General features: G+C 41.7%; 1 protein-coding gene across 1 annotated transcript in view; it reads left to right on the forward strand.

The window, feature by feature from the left end:
* Positions 1–17905, forward strand: part of FAXC (failed axon connections homolog, metaxin like GST domain containing) — a 31751-nt gene extending 13846 nt beyond the window's left edge. The window contains exons 4-6 of the mRNA XM_072998473.2: positions 7455–7672; positions 11861–11977; positions 15763–17905. Of these exons, the coding sequence (XP_072854574.1) occupies positions 7455–7672; positions 11861–11977; positions 15763–16049 (622 nt within the window). The 3' untranslated portion in view covers positions 16050–17905. The remainder of the gene's footprint in view (positions 1–7454; positions 7673–11860; positions 11978–15762) is intronic.
* The last annotated feature ends 1961 nt before the right edge of the window (positions 17906–19866 follow it).

Consider the following 19866-nt stretch of genomic DNA (forward strand, 5'->3'; position numbering starts at 1 on the left):
TACCTTTATATAAAGTACAGAACGAATATCAAGAAACTCACTCATTTTAATTTGTGAAATTCCTTTTTTTTGTTTTTTGTTTTTGGCTGGGGATGGACTTACTTAATGTTAGCAGATCTTTGGTGCCAAATCCTACCATAGTCTCCAGTTGGTAGCTGGTACCTCAACCATTCTACCCCCACTCCCAGATATATGCTCTCAAGACTACTTCTGATGTGTGGTGACTATGAATTAATAACCTCCCAAATGTCCTGCTATTGACAGCTCTGCTCAGATCTTGCAAATCAATAGGTCTCAGGTGATTCTCTTTTTGTTGTTGTTGTTTAGTTGTTTAGTCGTGTTTGACTCTTTGTGACTCCATGGACCAGAGCACGCCAGGCTCCCCTGTCCTCCACTGTCTCCCGGAGTTTGGTCACATTAATGTTGGTCACGTCAGTGACACTGTCCAAACATCTCATCCTCTGTTGTCCCCTTCTCCTCTTGCCTTCACACTTTCCCAACATCAGGGTCTTTTCCAGGGAGTCTTCCCTTCTCATCTGATGGCCAAAGTATTGGAGCCTCAGCTTCAGGATCTGTCCTTTCAGTGAGCACTCAGGGTTGATTTCCTTCAAAATTGATAGGTTTGTTCTCCTTGCAGTCCAGGGGACTCTCAAGAGCCTCCTCCAGCACCACAGTTCAAAAGCATCAATTCTTCGGCGGTCAGCCTTCTTTATGGTCCAGCTCTCACTTCCATATGTCACTACAGGAAAAACCATAGCTTTGACTATGTAGACTTTTGTCGGCAAGGTGATGCCCCTGCTTTTTAAGATGCTGTCGAGGTTTGTCATCACATCTCTCTTTGTATTTCTTGCCATTTCTAGCAATATTGTCTTTTCCAGTATTTTTGTTCAGGTCTTGCAAATTAAGAGCTGTGGAGTCCTTTATCAAGTCAATCCATCTCTTTATACTGTACCTCTACACCACTTTCCCCAGCATTCTCATAATATGTGCAAGATAGGATAGCCTCAATTTACTTATTTTTGCTTTAATGAGAGTTTGGACTTGACTTGATTGAACACCCACCTGTTTGCTTTTCTGGTTGTCTGTGGTATCTTACCTCCAACTGTGCGTTTCAAATTAGTTGATTCCTCCCCCCCCCCTTCTTTCTTTATTGTGTGTCCTTTATATAGTATGAGCGATTTTGACCTTAGTTTCCGGTGACAATGACTGTTTCCTGGACTAGAAGGGGTCCCATGTCCTGCCACTTCTTCATCTTTTTTTCCCCTGTGAATTCAATTATTTGATTTGACATTCCATGAGCACTTCTTTCTCTGTATGTGTATGTGCATGCTTTGACCTATGTAGGCTTTTAACCATTCATTTCACATACCTCTGTGTCAGGTAAACTATTTATGCATCTGCACATGGCATCATATAGGAGCTTTGCATGAAGATCAGATCATCTTGTGTGTGTAAGGAGGTACTGCTTTTATTTTTTGTTTGTTTGCAGTGTAAGCACAGTTTGTACTATGCATAAAATAAGAAGAATCCTTAAAAAAAAACCTGGACTGATACATCTAATTCATAATCCAGCTCTAGCAAATCAAGATGCCATATTTAGAAATGTTACTTTCTCACAGTATAACACACCAGTAGTTAGTATAGTATTTTCTAAACTGGCTGGAATATTCTCGGAGTTGTAGTACAGAAAAGGTGAATCTCTCATCCCAGACGGCTTCAGTTTTATTAGGACAATAAAGTGGGAGCAAAAACAAGGAAGGAATTTTTAAAAAAACAAAATACAAGTAATAAAGTAATTGAAAATAAATATTAACATTTCCTCACACTTATTTGTATCCAGATTTTTTTTGTTCATTGCTTCCTAATCTGACCAACAATACTGCTGCCTTAGGATCAGAAAGCTGTCATGATAATAGTGAAATAAGCATAACAGAATGACATGGAAAAAGATAGTGTTCCTAAAAAATTATTGTTTCAATGTATGTGTATGTCTCCAAACACTGGATGTTACTCTTTGTTTTTTTAATGGCTCAAAAGTATCCTTGTACCTTCTAATGAGTATATGGCAATTTCCCCTTGTTTTGAGGTGCATATCTAGGGCCTCCCATGGTTACCAATTTTAAAAAACATTGTTTTTTTTTTAACAAGCAGCATTTTCACTTTGTTGGAAAAAAATGGGGTAGGGCATCGCTGGTGTGCGCACAGCCATCTGAGGCCCTGGGATGGGTATATGTGGCTCTCAGACCTCTGGAAATGGCTGATTCCAGATCTAAGCAAAATAATAAAAACAGTCTTACTTTGGTTCAACAGGGACCTTGTGACAGCATGCTTATTTAATGCTGCTTGCAAATCCAATGCAACTTGTACTTTTTCACTCTCTCCAAAATTCCTAGCTGTTACTGAGCCCTTTGGAAAGGGAAGGGTGAGGAACAAAGCATGGAGTCTGAAGTTATTTCAAGTTGAAGTTTTAATGCTCCCAGTTTTCTCACCTCACCTTGAAAGTGAACTTACTTCTGAAAGGATTTCACAGCAGGTGCCAAGCTTAAGGTTGCCCCAACTAGCAGGAAAAGATGGTTCGGCAGCAGGTAAACCCCAGCATTTCTGTTGATGAGTTTCTTGCCTTAGTTTCATTCTGATTTGTCAGAGATATGCAAAAGCTGCTTTATTATTGGGCTGTAACATCAGCTAAGCCTGCTTCTGTTTATCTTGGAACAATGAAACTCAGGAGGCTAGCCTATGGCAGGAGAATGAGGGGGAAAGTTGAGGAAATTTGGCTGCACTAGTGTTGGAAGCTGCCACAGTCATGGACAGGCGCCTGCCCATGAGTGGCCAGTGCATACTTCCATGGAAGTGACAAGAATAGATTTTGTACTCAACCCCACCTACTGCTAAAGTCCAGCCGGTTTCATAGCTGCAACTGTCTCTTGAAGTTTAAAGATGTAACCTTTTGCCCAAAGAGATCTGAGCAGGCCTAAGGACTCTTGAGGATAGCCCTTTGCATCATTGAGAGTTACCCTAATGCTGGCACTCTGTGTGTGTGTGTGTGTGTGTGTATGTGGTTCCATATAATATAATATAATGTAATATACCAGGTAGCATAATATGACTATGGAAAGGGGAAGAAATATGATATACACAGTGACCAAATCAGAAATGAAAGAATCAGAACAAATGTTTGTAAACTGTTGCCATACCAGTCAACATTCTGGAAATCATACTGAATGAGACATCATTTTTTTTCTATGATAAAGATTCAGAGAAAAGCTAAGAAAGTTTCTTCCTTTTATTGAATTCCTTTTCAACCGCTTCCATGGTGTGTCTCTAAATTATCTATATTGATGTCTCTCTTCTTCCATTTTTAGTGAGTAGCCTGGTTTCATAAATAATTAAGGGTTCAAATCCACCAAAGAGTGATGCTGTGCTGGCATGACCCTCTTTCTCTTCCTTTCCTTCTCATTACCTAACCCAGTCCCTCCAGAACACCTTTTAAATTTTTCCTTTTTGCTTCTGTGTGAGCTGATCGTGTTCCTTTGCACTGAGAACTCTGAGGAGGAGACAATCCTCCTCTGCACTTCTTCTTTTTTGTCTGATTTAAAAAATAACACAGGCAACTTCTGCTTAGCACTGACTGACTTCTTCCACTCAGTGTTTACATGATGAGAATTGCTGAGTCTCCACCCCAGCGTTTCACTTATCCCTAATGGGCTTTGTAGGTGTTTGGTGCCTCAAAAAACCAACTGATGGAACGAAGATGTGTTCTGTCTTGTGGGACCCACTGAGCATATTTTCAGAAGAGAAGCCTGTGTTTTTCCATGCTATCCAATGGATAGGCTTCATTTCTGAAACTATTCCTCATCGCATAGGTCCTTATGACATTAATTTAAGGGGGGGGGACTATAACATTTATTTATTTTATTTAAAATATTCTTAACTTGCCTTTCTCCTAAAAAGAGACCCAAAGTGGCTTACATTATTAAAAACATAATATTAAAAGACATAATATTAAAATAGTAATATTACTGGTGATTGGGAATAACAGTTAAGAAAAGATGTTTGAAGGGCCTGCAGACGAGTGAGGGAAAATAATGTAGTAGAATATTGTTAGTGTAGTGAAATTAAAAGCAGAAAGTGCTTATAATCATATTCTTTCTGGAGGGCAGTTTTGTGTCTCATTCCAGGAAGAATCCAGTGCTGCAAAGCCAGTTCTGTGTCATAATTTATCTTCCAATTTTCCAGAAGTTTTATTTCCTCATGAAAAGGGTTTCCATTTTTCCGCATCATTCTCACTGCCCTTTAGAATTTCTTTTGCTTGTTTTTTTAAAGTTTACCATAACATTGCAAGGTATATGCAAGGACAGTGCAACTGGTTTTCTTTTCTTTTCTTTTCTGTTTTTCATATATCTCTCCATCACTCTGTAGCTTCCCTGGCTATCCAACCCTTCTTGATAAGAATCTCTTCAAGGAAAAGTTATCCTATAGTATGTTTCTCTGGGCTTTAGTGGAGAAGCTGGGGAGGCTGCCAGCTGGCACAGAGATGATTATGGCATTAAAAAATGGGACACTTGTGTACATCCTCAGCCACCTTACAAGTTAGGATAACCAAAAGCCTACAGAAATCTTACTCATAAGAATTTTTCCAAAATTTATCCTCTTTTGAAATTCTTCTCAAAAGGAAATTGATTTTCTATAAACTGAAAAAGAGTGGTCAGAATTATCGCAGGAGAAATTTCTGGCACAGAACGAACGGTTCTGTAGTATCCATTGGAGAAGGGCAAGGGAACAGGTGATACATGGTGGGATTACTACAGTTCCCCTGTTGCCAAGGTAACATGAGATTCAGCTGGGTTGAAAAACAGAAAAGAAAACAGAACAAAAGTGTGAGCAGGAGGAAAGAGACACTGTAGGGTAAATGAACTGATTTGACCCCACTAGGAAGATATTCTGGGATTCATAAATATTTCATCCTCACTGCACGCATGCTGCTGGAAGGCTAACTTCAGGACATTTCCCCCTCCCTCCTCTCCCTGGTGTTGTGATTTGTTCTGCTTCCTGGAATAGTCCTGTGAAATGGCTTGGGTGGGGTGAGGTGGGCGCGTCTGTGTGACAGCAAAGCATCTGTTTACATTCTGCTAGCATTTTTAGCTTCTGAAAGTCTTTATTAATAAGCTGAGTAGACAAATGTGCCACCAAATAAAGCAGCATGCAGTCCTCTTCAAAGAGGAAAATTCAAGTGCAGCTGTGAGAGGTAATTAATATTCCCATTAAATGCAACTTGCACAGTCAAGCAAGCGCTATTGTAGAATCTTATTATTAATCTACCAGGGAGGCTTTTGCTTCACACATCCCTCTAGTTCTTACTTTGCAATTATCAACTTTATTGCAACACAATACATGTTGGATTGGACTGAAGTGCCATTTGGTCGAACCTGCTACAGTGAGATGGGGTTATTTGCACACCAGGTGATTAATCAATTATTCCAGGCTGCATGGTATTTGTTTATTTAAAGCTCTTTTTTATTAATATTCTTCTGCTGAAAAGACTTATGATGACCTTATGGCACTCCAAAATGTCCAGTCCTCAGCCACCCTGCTCAGCTCTCGTAGACTCAAGTCTGTACAATGAATTGAAAACAAGATGATTCCTATCTGCAGGCTTATAGGCTTGAAGATACACCATAAAAGGAAAAGAACGGGGAGTGAGGAGAAAAAAGCAAACTTGTTTTTCGCATTCTTAACATTATAAAGTGATGTTACAAAGAGAAGGTGTGTCTCACAAAATGCCTGCCCATCAAATAACTCTACCGGGTTGAAACGAGTTAGCCAAGCAAGGACTTCGGGTATTTCTCCTACGCCAAAAGGACTAGCTGGCTCCTAGGATGATGACTATTCATACCTGAGCTTTAACAACAGAAAGACAAACACCCACCCACTGAGCTTTTCAAGATAACATAGATGTCTTTTTAAAAGATAGTAGGTATATAAATATTAAGGGGACGTGGTGGCGCTGCGGGCTAAACCGCAGAAGCCTGTGCTGCAGGGTCAGAAGACCAAGCAGTCGTAAGATCGAATCCACGCAACGGAGTGAGCGCCCGTCACTTGTCCCAGCTCCCGCCAACCAAGCAGTTCGAAAGCATGCAAATGCAAGTAGATCAATAGGGACCACCTCGGTGGGAAGGTAACAGCATTCCGTGTCTAAGTTGCACTGGCCATGTGACCATGGAAGATTGTCTTTGGACAAAACGCTGACTCTATGGCTTGGAAACGGGGATGAGCACCGCCCCCTAGAGTCGAACACGACTGAACAAAAATTGTCAAGGGGAACCTTTACCTTTACCTTTATATAAATATTAAAAAGAATTAAATAAGTACTACATTTTTAAAAAGGGGGGATGTGGTGGCACTGTGGATTAAACCACAGAAGCCTCTGTGCTGCAAAGTCAGAAGACCACCAGTCATAAGATCGAATCCATGCAACGGAGTGAGCTCCTGTCACTTGTCCCAGCTCCTGCCAACCTAGCGGTTCGAAAGCATGTAAATGCGAGTAGATAAATAGGTACCACCACGGTGGGAAGGTAATGGCATTCCGTGTCTAGTCACGCTGGCCACGTGACCACAGAAACTGTCTGCAGACAAACGCTGGCTCTACGGCTTGGAAACGGGGATGAGCACCGCCCCCTAGAGTCGAACATGACTGGACTAAATGTCAAGGGGAACCTTTACCTTACCTTTACATTAAAAACAGTAATAAAATCAATACTTAAAACATATTTAAAACAACAGAGCACAACCATTCATTTTAAAAAAATCCCTCTCAGACCACTAGTTATTAAGGGAAAGTTTGCCTGAACAGAAAGCTCTTTGCCTGCTTGCGGAAGGACAGGAGTGATGGGGCCAGCTTGGCTTCCCGTGGGAGGGAGTTCCAGAGTCTGCAAGCAGCAACAGAGAAAGGCCCTCCCATCTGTGAGAAAAGCCTCCCCTGATAATCCTACAGCCTGGGCAGGCTCATAGAGAGAGAGGTGGACTTTTATACACCAATTGAAATGAATGGTACGTGTTATCACTGCATACTTAAATCCCATTGATTTCAGTGTGTGTATGAGTTACATTGGATTTAACCCAGCGTGCATGTGTTTGAAATAAAATAAAACAAAATGGTGAAAACCCTCTCCCCTTTCAGGTTTCTTTTTGTCCAACAGTAATTTTGCCTAAAATGCAGTTTACCAGAAGAAACCAGCTAAAATTATACTGCAGTTCCTTTTTCTCTGGTAGGTTTAGTCCGATGGGTGTTTTGTGCCTTTCTTGAAGTTCCTTTCCTCCATTATCCTTTTTTAAATAAGAGTACAGAAAAGTAGCAATGGCTTGGGAGTGGGGAAATCTGCCAGTTACTTCTGCAGAGGTTTGTCTTGTTTTGTACTTCTCTGCACCACCTGCAAATTGTTCTTGTAACATTCCAGGACGTTGGCATATTGCCAGTGGGTGGACAATCTCCATGAAACCCAGAAGATGCTTTCTCTTAGTGGCCCCTTCAGTGACCTGCTAAAGTGGATTTTGTGCCATATAACTAAAGGAATTGTGAAGCGGGAAATGTATGGCCATGGCATTGGTCGGTTCTCTGAGGAAGAGATTTACAGGTTGATGGAGAAAGACATGCGCTCTCTAGCTGGTCTTCTGGGTAATGTACAGTGCATTTCATTACAATACCTGTTACGTACATTGATCTTGTGTGAGCATGTGACCCTTTTGAGAAACTTTCCTTGCTTTCTAGCAGTCTCTTCTGGCAGCCTCAACCCTGAGCTCAGGTGGGGGGGCGGCACAGCCTCATTTGGCCTGGGTGGCCAGCCTCCAATGGTGCCTGCTGCTGTCTGGATAGCCACTCAGCCTCCATGGGCCTGGACTTGGAGCCAGCTCTTGTCACCTCAACTGGGTGCGTTAAAAAACCAATAGGAATACATAGATGACTCTTGCAAGGCAACCAAGCTGTACATTTTGGAGGATTAGTCATTTAACAAGTAAGTTATTGCCACTATCACTTAGTTGAACGCGAGACTAGAAAAGAGCTTGCTAAAATCAGGCCTGCACAACTGGCATCTCACTTAATTTGACACAGTTTATGAGCCAGGTAAAGAGGCCAACCGGGAGCTTTGTGAACCTTTTTTTTAATTGAGGTATTTCCTACCACAAACAGAGGGAGGAACTGTCAATTGCTCTTGACAGATCCCAACAGAGAGTCCTTAGATATGTCAAGCCACAAGTTGTGCGGGCTTCAGTAAAAGAAAGAACCTCGAGTAGTAGTAGTGGCAGGTCCCCACTGGTGGGGCAGAAGGCACAGCAGCCAGTGGCGGGAAAAGAGAGAACTCATATATACACATACATGCAAAGTCAGGCAAACAAGTATTCACATATACACAGAGAGGGAAGTAAGTAAACATTTGCTCAGCCACTCCCTCGCCTGCTTCCCATTCATTCACCCCACATGCTGATTAAAAAATGTACGTTGACCCTAAATCAGAAATGTCCGTGTCTGTTGCTGTCTCTGCCTTCTCCCTCCCTGACATTCCTCACCTGAAATTCATCCAGAGCAGGGGTCTCCTGACTTCTCGGTGTGAGGGCTACATCATACATTTTACACATTTCCAAGGGCTGGAGGAGGGAAGGGGGACCTTTGCAAAGACAGCAGGGGTGGGGATTGCTTGGGTCCCCTTCCCTCCGCTTCCTAACCCTGGGCTGGATGTGGCCCACGGGCCATAGTTTGGAGACCCATGATTCAGGGTGTGAGGCTGGGAGGTCAGCATGAGGGAAGTACGGGCAGGATTCTGGTCCTCCACAATCCGGTAACCCGGTGGGCAGGAGTGAGCTAGTTGGAAGTAGCCTGAGTTTAAAATGGGGGAGTGTCGCTTTTGCCCCAATGGATGCTTCCATGCAGGCGGTATGGTGATGCTGGAGCCTAATAGGGCTGGAATGTTTTTTTGCTTCATCTTTTTTTTGTTTTTTGTTTTTTTGAAAAATACTGTATTTTATAGTCAGGGGTGAGCCAGCTTGGTAAGTTTCTGGTTACAAATGTTTGTTTTATTATTTTGACCTTATTTTGCTTCTGCCTAAGTAAATGGGTTTAGCAACAGAACAGCCAAAGTAAATTCCATTTTATTCCTTAGTCATGATGCATGGAGATTTAAATATATTCAATGAACTCTTCAGAGTATTTCTTGTTCATTTTTAAGCAGCACTGGCAAACAGGTTTCTTTTATACTGTTTTAGGAATGAAGAAGCACTTATAAAGCATGAGAATGGTTCTTAGAAGAGAAAGAACAAACGTTATGTTTGTGCTTTACAATTGAAGCAATATCTAGCCCTCCCAAGTTGCCCAAGGATAATAGATCTAGGGTCTAAAGTTACCCAGCAGCCTCTCTGCAGGTACTTGTTGTAAAGTACTTGAGCAGACTGAGCAATGAAGTTATGCACAAATGAGTCAGTAGAGGGCAAGTAGATTGAAGGTAGCCTGCCTTTGGGCAGAGAGATAGCTAATATTGGAAGCTTTCAAAATCTTCTTTGGGAAAGCTTATCAGTTGTAGCCAGCGATGGGCTTAGTTGACCACAGCTAATTCTGCAACAATGCATAGCTATAAAAGCATAGTATGTTATTAGGTGGTTCTGTGTGCATTCTTGGTTCCTTTGGGCTAAAGGATGCTACTACTTAATGTCTTTATCCAGCAGCCCATTTGTACATGTGCCCAGGATGCTCTGTACTGTCTCACCCTGGTTCTCCACACAGAGTACCTAGAACAGGACTCAGCAACTTTCATGGGCCTGGGGGCCTATTTTCCATCATTGTGATCTCAAGGGGCAACACGGACCACCAAAAACATGAGCAGCGGGGGAGGCAGAAGTAGCCTTAGGTATACTTTTGGTTTTGAAAAGTGGGCATTTTTTGGTATTAAAAACATTGCAAAGAGTCTGTGCAACCTATTCAAAAGGAAGATCACTGCTCCCGGTGGGTTCTAAGAGTAGCAACCCCCCATTTTGGTTGGAAAACCCTTTTTGGAGGGGTGAGGGCAGGGAGTATAATAGATTTAGGAGAATAAAACAGCCTCAGGAGAACATTAAATAGAGTTTTTATCATTCTGGCAAAATGATTTCAAGGACAACAATACAGTGGTGCCTCGCTTAACGGGCACCTCGTTTAACGACGAATCCGCATAGTGACAAATTTTTTGTGATCCAAAATGGCCGCTGGGTAAAAAAAATTGCTGCCCGCTGTGTTTTCGCCCAGATTCCTTGCTTACTAGGCAGTGAAAATGGTGGCCGTATGGAGTATTTTTGCTTAAAGGTGAGTTTACAGCCCATAGGAACACATTGAAGGGGTTTCAATGCATTCCTATGGGCTTTTTAAAACCGCATAGCGACGAAATCGCTTTGCAGCGATTTTTGCTGCACGGATTATCGTTGCTATGCAGGGCACCACTGTAGATCTCTCCACTTTTTATCTTGTGCATAGTTTGAGTAACTGGCTGGTGCTCTTCCCCAAATCTCCAGTGCTAAATTGCAAAGTGCTTCAAAAATCCAGACATTTTAAAGAAGGATTCATATGTCAAGTTGGATTTTGTTTATTTGTGCACTGTCAGTTTCTCATTCTATTTGCAATGCAGTGTTAGCTATTTCACTCCTTTTCCTGTATATAGTCATTTCCTTGGCAAAAGGAACGTGTAGTTCTGGTATTAACCCAGATCTAAATTCTAGGATGTGCATATATTTTGCAGAATACACGAGTCATTCTGATTTCCTCTTGGAAATGAATATAGTGACCCTATGAGTCAACTGAGCTGGCTGGATAGCTCAGTGGTTTAGGTATCTGGCTGTGGAGCCAGAGATTTGGAGTTTGATTCCCCACTGTGTCTCCTGTGAGTAGAAAATAGTGAAAGGAACTGGTACATCCACTGAAATACTAGGTCAGAAAAAGAGAGGAAAACTGTAGTCCCAGGATGTAGAAAATATAATGCTCTTTATTCCTGTAGAAAATGCCAGATGTGTTTCGGCTTATCAGGCTTCTTCAAGGGCATATTTACTTACCTCTAATTAGATCTATTTCTGTTTATTCAATTTGTGACCAGTTCTGCTAAATCAATTTCTAAAATTGTTGCAGGGAGGAACATGTATCTGATGACTGTCATATCTGCAGATTTTCCCAACAGGATTCTGACCCAGATCTTTATTTTTATCACTTGGTCACCCAAAGGGCCAAGAAGTAAAAAGGTGGGGGGGGGAAAGCCGTTCGATGGGGAGGCAAGAAATTGCCTTTTTTTCCTTTGTCACTTGGGCTAGAGTCTAGCATAAGCCTGGAGCTTTGTGGCCGTGCTGTGGTTGACCATCTGGAGACATTGTTAGTCACCACAGCTGCCCAAACAAGTGCTTTAGTTCAAAGATGCTTGAGAATTTTACTGCAACCAAAAATCAGACCCATAAATGAGGAGATGCATCTTGACCGAAGCTAAATATTCTCTATGAAAAGTGCACATCTGCGGCCAATTCTCTGAGCAGAATTCTGCATTGTCACAAACACGTTTGACTCTTAATTGGCCTTGCAGAAGGCTTCAAATGTGGGAACATATCTTAAATGTTGCATCCTCTCTTCCTTGGCGATTTAATTGGCCCCAAATCCCTGTACTGATGTCAGACCCCAGTAGCTGGTTCTGCTCTATAGACTGACCAGAATAAGGCTAGTGTAAAGGATAGTGATGGGGTGAGAGGGTGCCATTAAGCAGGGTGGGACTAAGATAGTGAATAACACGCCAAGTTAGTGAATAACAAAAATGAGGAACGCGCCAAGTGACTCACAAATGTCTGTTGATGCTGCTTTGTTTTGTAGGCGATAAGAAGTACATCATGGGACCCAGGCTTTCCACTTTGGATGCCACAGTTTTTGGGCATCTAGCACAGGCAATGTGGACCTTACCAGGAACTAGGCCTGAGAGGCTAATTAAAGGTAGGATCAAAGTGGTGTCTATGAGCCAGATTTTCAGTGTTCTTTTCCCTCTCTCAGATCAATAATGTTTTGCCAGGCGCTATGGATTATAGCATCTGGATTATACATGACTTTGTTTGCCTCACACAACTCTGACCAAGCCACATCTGCCTCTGGGTAGAGGAGCCCAGAGAGAAGTTACATACTATGCCAGATCTATGTAAGGCTTCCGGCATTGGCCTTTGGGGAAAAGACAAGGGTGCCATTCAGCAAGATGGGAATGAGACGGTGAAAAGAGTCGTGAATAGGCTTTTTGTGCTTCTCTTTGGAAAGGTAACCCTGGATTAAGAAATTTGAGTCTTGCAGCCTCTTGCATTCAGTGAGAGCCTCCCCCCTCCCACAAACCCTTATTTTCTCCTTGCAGGGTGATTTCTCTAAATTTTTTCTTTCCCACTTCCCCAGAGAAATCTTGCAGGATTCCTTGATTGTTTCACGGTCTTTTCTTCTTCTGGAAGTAACACCAACGTGTGCAGAATTATTAGCATTCTTGTGCAAAATTGCATCTTTCCTTTCCTGGAGAGGACTTTGCACAGAACTCAGCAGGATTTTTGCACAAATAGTAGGCAAAAATGGGGTGGAGAAGTGTCAAAAGGTGTCTTTTTTTGTGAAAAGTTGGAAATCTTGCATGGAAAACCACAGAGAATAAGATATTTTTTGTGTGTTTAATAATCTTCACATCCTTACCCTGGATTCTGTGAACTGCATTGCACATTTAGGCAAGTACATTTCTGCATGTTGTCTTCCTTTGGTGATTTTGGGGTGTACACCGTGCTATGAAGTCCTGTACGTGCTGAAACCACCAAAGGATGGCTTTATTCAGGTGCAATCTCCTGCTGCCACTGTCGTCATTCCCAGTCTCCAGGTGGAAAGGTGCAACAAAGTTATGTTACCTGTTGCTAGTGAGTAACAGATACTTGTGATTTTCTTTAAAATTAGAATTGTTTAAATTTTAAAAATAAGAGATCCAAAGTTTGGGCGTGACATGGCATGGGATAACCAAATACTAAAGATATTTGTTGCACTATGTCAGTGCATGTATGTTCTAGTGCAAACAACTTATTTATTTATTTATTTATTTATTTATTGATTGATTGATTGATTGATTGATTGATTGATTGATTGATTGATTGATTGATTGATTGATTGATTGATTGATTGATTGGGGGGATGATATATACCTTGTCTTTTTTTTTTTTTTTGTCAAGTGTCGCAAGCCAGTTTTCAACAATCAAGCCAGTAAAACATGCAGTCAGGATTTGCAGTAGATCCTCAACGCATGCATGTGGTTTGATCTGCAGACTGGGTGTTGTGCAGCTACAACTTAATTCTTAAAAGACTCTGCAGGTTTTGTTGACATAAAGTTTCATTTTTCATCAGCTTGCATTCCATATAGAGAAATTTGTTTCATGGTATTCTACAAATACACACCTATATTTATGTAAAAGTAACTACTATTCCTTCAGAGTATTTCCCTCCAGAGATCCTGGCCAGCAATGAGGTGTTTCTTTCATACAATGCTGCCACCTGGTGGTACATCTGTCCTTCCAAATACTTCTTGCATGTACAGTATTTATATTACAGGTTTACACACACAGGTACAGGCCAGTGCAGTACAGTATTTTGAAATGTAAAATAGTGAGAGTTGTACATAGAAGACTACCCTTCTTCCACAAAGTATTGGTAAGGTTTCTATTAGTGGGTGCATGGCCAGAGGTCTGTTGTTCTTGTTGCTGCTGCTTTGTTTTTCTTTTTTTTAAGGAAAGGGTTCTAGCAAAAATGAGGAACAGGAGCTGGGAGGATGGACAACAATGTTAAATCAAGAATTCAGTTGAGTCTCACTGTTACTGGGAGAGAGACAATGCAAGATTTATCGAACCATACACCCCACAGCATAGAACAGGGGAGGGCAAGGCATGGCCCCAAGATCACATGTAGCCCCTATTTTACTTTTTAGCCCATAATGGAAAAAAATGTCTGCAACAAAACAGAGTGCAAAATCTTCCAGTCACCCCAAGAAACCCCAAATTTTTCATACTTTTCCTCATTTGGGGAGCTATTGCTGTCTCCAGTAGTTCCAGGGGTCTGAATATTGGCTTCCAGACCATCTGAATGCCTTTGGCACAGATGCTGTGGAGAGGTTAGTGCCAACTTGAGATGCTGATCTGCTTGGATAGCTCGGTGAGTTGCAATACCTGCCCCAGGTTGGGAGTTCAGTTCCCCACTATACCTTGTCAGAGGAGAGCCTGCCTATGTGGCCATGGGCAAGCTGCACAGTCCCAGGGCATCCCCAGAAGAAGGGAATGGAAAACCTGAGTTTTCTGTACCTAGAAAAAAAGGGTTACCGTAAGTCAGAATTGACTTGACAGCACATACTGTAATTATTATTAGGAAGGTACTTGCGTTCATGCTAGGAAAAAACAATTACATCAGTAATGGGTGCTGATTCTTACCTGTTGCATTCCAGGCAGGATATGCAGAGAGAGAAGGTCAGGATAGCAAAAGTACAGAGAGCTCTAGGTAGAACTAGGGGAGGATCATGCTCTGAAAGACTGCTATAGCCAATGAGTGTTTCAATAGGCTGTAGGGAGGTTAACATTTCTGGTCTCAGTTCCAACTCCCAAGAAGTTATCCGTGCTTAAAGAGATCATGTTTGAGTTTTCAGGTATTAGTGTCAGCAGAGGTGGGTGGGGTAATCTTGTTGTGTGAAGGATTTGAAGGTGGAGCCTTTCCTGTCTGAGGATGAAGGCCATGTGGCTTTCTCAGGCTGTGGAAGTAAAGGAACTGCCAGCTGCTGTCAGTGGGGGGGGGGGAATGGTTCTTCTGCCACAGAGGTGTGGTGGGACAAGTGCAGTGTCTTCCAGGATTCCCTCCCCAGCTTTCTTCTTCTTTGGAAGGACTGACCTTCTTTCTTTCTCCTGAGCAGGCAGACAAGCAGTCCTGGGTTATGACCATGGTGAAATCAGAACTGTCCTGTTTTCAAAGAGGTGGTGGTTTCAGTCTGTTTCAGCCTGTAGAGGAGAAGCAAAACGTAGACTGTAATTCATGGAAACTCACACTGAAACAAATCTGTTAGTCTTATTTTTGTTTTTGTGTTTGCTATATATCTTGAACTGAAAAAAAAATTCTCGGTATTTACAACAGGGTCATAATCTGATGATCTGGATGCCCCCAACAGTTTCATTTCTTTCAGGTGGTTTTTTCCTCATATAAAGCTTCACACGTGTTCCCCCTTCCTTTTATGGTTTATTATCTTGTGAATTATACCCACCTTTCTATGTTGAGCTTGAGGCACTTGTACATGGGCTTCTGCCTCCCTAGTTTGATTCCCAACAACCCTATGAAGTAAGGCCAAGGTGAAAGTAGGTGAATTACCCAAGGTTGAGTGTCATGGCTCAAGGGAGATTTGACCCTGAACTTCTCCAGGTATCAGTCTCAAGAAACAAACCAATATACTCTTCTGGCTTTAGGAAGCCAATGTTCTGGGTCAAACAGTGGTCCATCTGTTATGCTCCAGAGTGATGCCCCAAAAAGTTTTTTGAGTAACAAGCTATGAGACTAGCCATGTCCATATATTTTGTTCCAAGCATCTAATAGCCAGAAATTTCCACATTTGAGAATTGTTTTGGTTGATGACAATGATTTCTTCCTATTCTTTTCCTGTGACTCTGATTAGGGCATTTACAGTTTGGCAACTTTATCATGCCATTCTCTCTTTCTACCTTTCTGGCTCCAACCATGTTTTGCAGGAGAACTAATTAACCTTGCTATGTACTGTGAGAGAATAAGGAGGAAGTTTTGGCCGGAGTGGCACCATGATGACGACAACACCCTGTATGAATCGGAAGAAAGTAGCGAAGGGAGCAAGACGCAACCATTGCAGGACTTCAGTTTTTATTCTAGGACAGAAACATTTGAAGATGAAGGAACCGAGAATAGTTTTTCCCGAACGCCTGACACCGATTACACTGGACATTCCCTCTTTGATTCTGACGTGGACATGGATGACTACACAGATCACGAACCATGCAAGTGACATGCCTCACAAATGCTCCTCCACCTTGTGACAGAGACACCATCATCTCTTGGGACTCTTGCTGATGGCACCAGGTTTTAAAGGGGCCCACATCAGTTGGAAAGGCTTGATGCTGTGTTCGTATGCTCTTCGGACCGTCTGACCCTTCCTTTTTCATTTTGTCACAGCATTGCTATGGATCCTAGATAAACAATTTCCTATTCTACTTGACATGATGCTGAAAAGTTGACAAGGAAGGGATGAGGGTGGGGCAGGGATTTGTGTTTTCAAAAAAAATCAAGGAGAACATTCTGGTTTGGAAATGAAACTAATGATAAGCAGATAATACTTATGAGGGAGGTTAGCTTTTGGCTGATTGCATCTACCCAGAAAGAGACAGAAGAGAGAGAAAAGGTAAGAAGGATCATTAGGACTTCCTGTATCCATCAAACAAAGTGAAAATGAGGTGAAAACAAGCAATTCTAAAATTCTCCCTCCATCCATGTCTTGCAACACTTTGGACATGGCTGCTTGGATTTTGTGGGAGATTTCAGGAGTATCTGCTTGCATCTGCCTCTCCTCTTAAACATTGCCTGTTCTGATTGTATCAGAATCTCTAACCTCATTCATTCATTCATTCATTCATTCATTCATTCATTCATTCATTCATTTATTTATTTATTTATTTATTTATTTATTTATTTAAAGAATGGTGCACCAGGTGATTTGTAATTTGTTTTAAAGTCCAATGCTGTAATCTCATCATGCTTTGCAGTGAGGCAAAACATAAGGCACAGGAGAAGATAATGTCGATGATGAGATGGACTGGACCTCATGTAGCGGATGCGATGCTCCATGGCTAGTTTTATCTGGGACCAGGAGCTAATTTAGCTTCTATCCCAGTATTGTGCCCAACTATATTTATTCATTATTTATTTATTATTTGTTTTATTTCTAGGCTCCCTTTCTTCTGGTGAGGGAACCCAAGGCAACTCACAATAATTAAAACACATTAGGCTAAAACCGCAACTGATTGCAATTTTTAAAAAAGAGTTACATTTATAATAATAGTTAAGAGATTATCTAGACATTTAAAACCTTTAAAAACATTTTAAAAGAACATATTCCCAGCATTGAAGAGGAACTCAATTTTAGTTATTAAAAGCCAGCCTAAAGAGGAAGGTATGAGAGCAATTTCCCTCAGTAAGTTAATTAATTGTTCCTCATGCTTCCTGGGAGATTCTGGGAGATGTACCCAAAAGGCAAATTTTCTGACTCATCTTCCCAGAGGTGGGAGAGCATGATGTGACATGTTTCAAGGTCTGCTGCTCTTTATTATGCCACATGTGGTAGAGCATGCGTGTAGGCAGATCAATTTCTGGCATTTAACCTATTTCCTTTACAGGTATCTATGCAGCATTTTCAGCCCTAAGAAACACCATTTAAACTCTATTGAAGGAGCACTTTGAGTTGCCTGAAAATGTTTTTGACCAAAGTTGTCTGGCTTAGCTGTCCTTTTGGTATAATCAATTTGGTGCGTAATCTTGTTTGATCTGCCCAGCTCTTGCATGCAGTGCAGAGATCTGTTTTTATGAAACGGGTAAGAATTCTTCAGCAATTTTATGAAACCATTCATGGGATGCTTGATTCCTGGAATTTTCTTAATCATTGTATAATCCATGCCTTCTCTGAGAATAGTAGCTGCTGTCAGAACCATAATATTCTTAACCACAGGGCCTGTCCATTAGCATCCCATGCTCATCTGGCATCTCTCACAAGTAGAAAAATAAAAGCACTCTAATGTTTAGGAGGTTAACAAGGCCTCTGTTTTCCTTGAAAACACAGAGCGGGTGGTAGAAGCAGGAGAAATCCCATGTGCCTTCTCCACAACCTTGTGACACAGTGATTGATGCCAAGGAGGCCTTCAGCCTGGTTAATCATGGGAACCTTTTTGCCCTCTTTTACTTTTCTGAGTTACTCTGGCTTTCTGAAAGGCCAGGAAGCCAAAGGAGAACACAGGGCTGAATGCAGGTCATTTATTTAATTAGTATGTTTTCCCTCTAAATAGATTCCCTGAGTGGCTCCGAATCCATAATATATCTTTCCCCTGTGAAACACAAATAAACAAAAACTGAAACGTAATGCTCACCAGAAGGGGGGAAAAATCTGGATTATCAAGTAAAATGTACAAGAACTAGGAAAAGGAAAAGACGTTGACATCCTATTGAAAAAATAGCACGCATGGAGTCGAACAGTCCTTTCTGGGAACAGCAATAGCAGGACACTCACTACTGCAAGCCGAGTGTGGACAACACCCAGTTCCTGTGTCCAGCAGATTCAGGGTTGGAGAAGGTAATTCCTGAGCTACTCAGCTCTTTAGAGCTTCATGTGTCAACACCAACTCTTTGGATTGTGTTTAGGAGTTCTCTAGGACAGTGGTCCCCAACCTTGGGCCTCCAGATGTTCTTGAACTACAACTCCCAGAAGCCTTCACCACCACCTCTGCTGGCCAGGATTTCTGGGAGTTGAAGCCCAAATACATCTGGAGGCCCAAGGTTGGGGACCACTGGTCTAGGAGCCATCAGGGTGGTTTCAAAGCTAATTTAAAGAGTCCCTCAGATGCAAAGTGTTGCAGTAATCCTAGCAGAAAGTCCTAAGATTATGGATTCTGAGTGCAAATCTAAGAAATAGCTAGGCATCAGAGATAGACTGCTTTCTCCCATTCTAACCCACATATCTCAAAGGATGGATAGGCATGGAGGAGAGGATCCTAATAAAAATAGATTCCAGGTGTTTCAGAAGGTAACATCTGGAACTTGAATTATATCTAGAAAACAACCAGAGTAGATGATTTGAACTCTGTGTAATGAGGCCATGTAATTCTTTAGTTGCTGACATTTTGGCAAAAACAAGCAAAGCCCCTTGTGGCACGTTAAAATCTAACCAGGTTTATTTAACATAAGTTTTTGTGAACTGCAGCTCACTTCTTGAGTTGCAGTTCTTTACAGTTCACAAAATTTTGTGCTAGATAAAACCTTTTAGTCTTTCAGCCGCCACAAGACTTTTTGATCTCTTTTCTACAAAATATTAACACAGCTTCCCCTCCCCGCCCATAAATTTCTAAAGTTTCAAAGGAATACTCAATGTTCCTCATGTAGAGTATGCAATCCAACATTGAGTCCAGGAGCACAGTCGGACTGAGAACTTCCACTGTGAAGGGATCTGACTGGGCCTAGAAGAGGGGATCCCCTCACACTCCTCAGTTGTTCTGTCACTAACCACCAGACCTGTCTTGTCTTCAGACACTTTATTCAGGACAGGAGGCACTTGAAGATTAGCTGCAAACTAGAATATCAATCATGTGAAAGCAGAAAAGTCGTTTCCAATGTGGGACAGGTAGGATTTAGGGGTGACATAGTGACATGTGCTGCAGGTGACAACCCAATTTCCAAAGTTATTTTGGAACTCTCTGTTGTCTTCCTTTTTTTTTTTTTTAAGAAAAGGGACAGTTGTGACTCCAGAAGCCTCAAGGGTGTGCAGTTCTCCTAATCAAGTCCCCATTTGTACATCCCACTTCTTGAAATGCAGTGCATTATAGTCCACAAAAGCTGATACTAGATAAAGCTTTTGGTGCTGCTCAGGAAGGCGTTTCCAGCCACCCATCCCTTACAGGCTGTTTGCATACTGCTCAACTCACTTGAAGAAAACTTTGCCTGGCATGAACAACAGCCAAATCATGAAACTTTAAGACTCTAACATAATTTTTGTGAACTGTACAGAAGGTCTTGGTGCAAAGCCTGATGAAGATGGATTACCATCAAAAGGTAGTTATCTACTT

This window comes from Pogona vitticeps, chromosome 1 (assembly GCF_051106095.1).
Source record: "Pogona vitticeps strain Pit_001003342236 chromosome 1, PviZW2.1, whole genome shotgun sequence".
In the NCBI taxonomy this organism is placed as follows: Eukaryota; Metazoa; Chordata; class Lepidosauria; order Squamata; family Agamidae; genus Pogona; species Pogona vitticeps.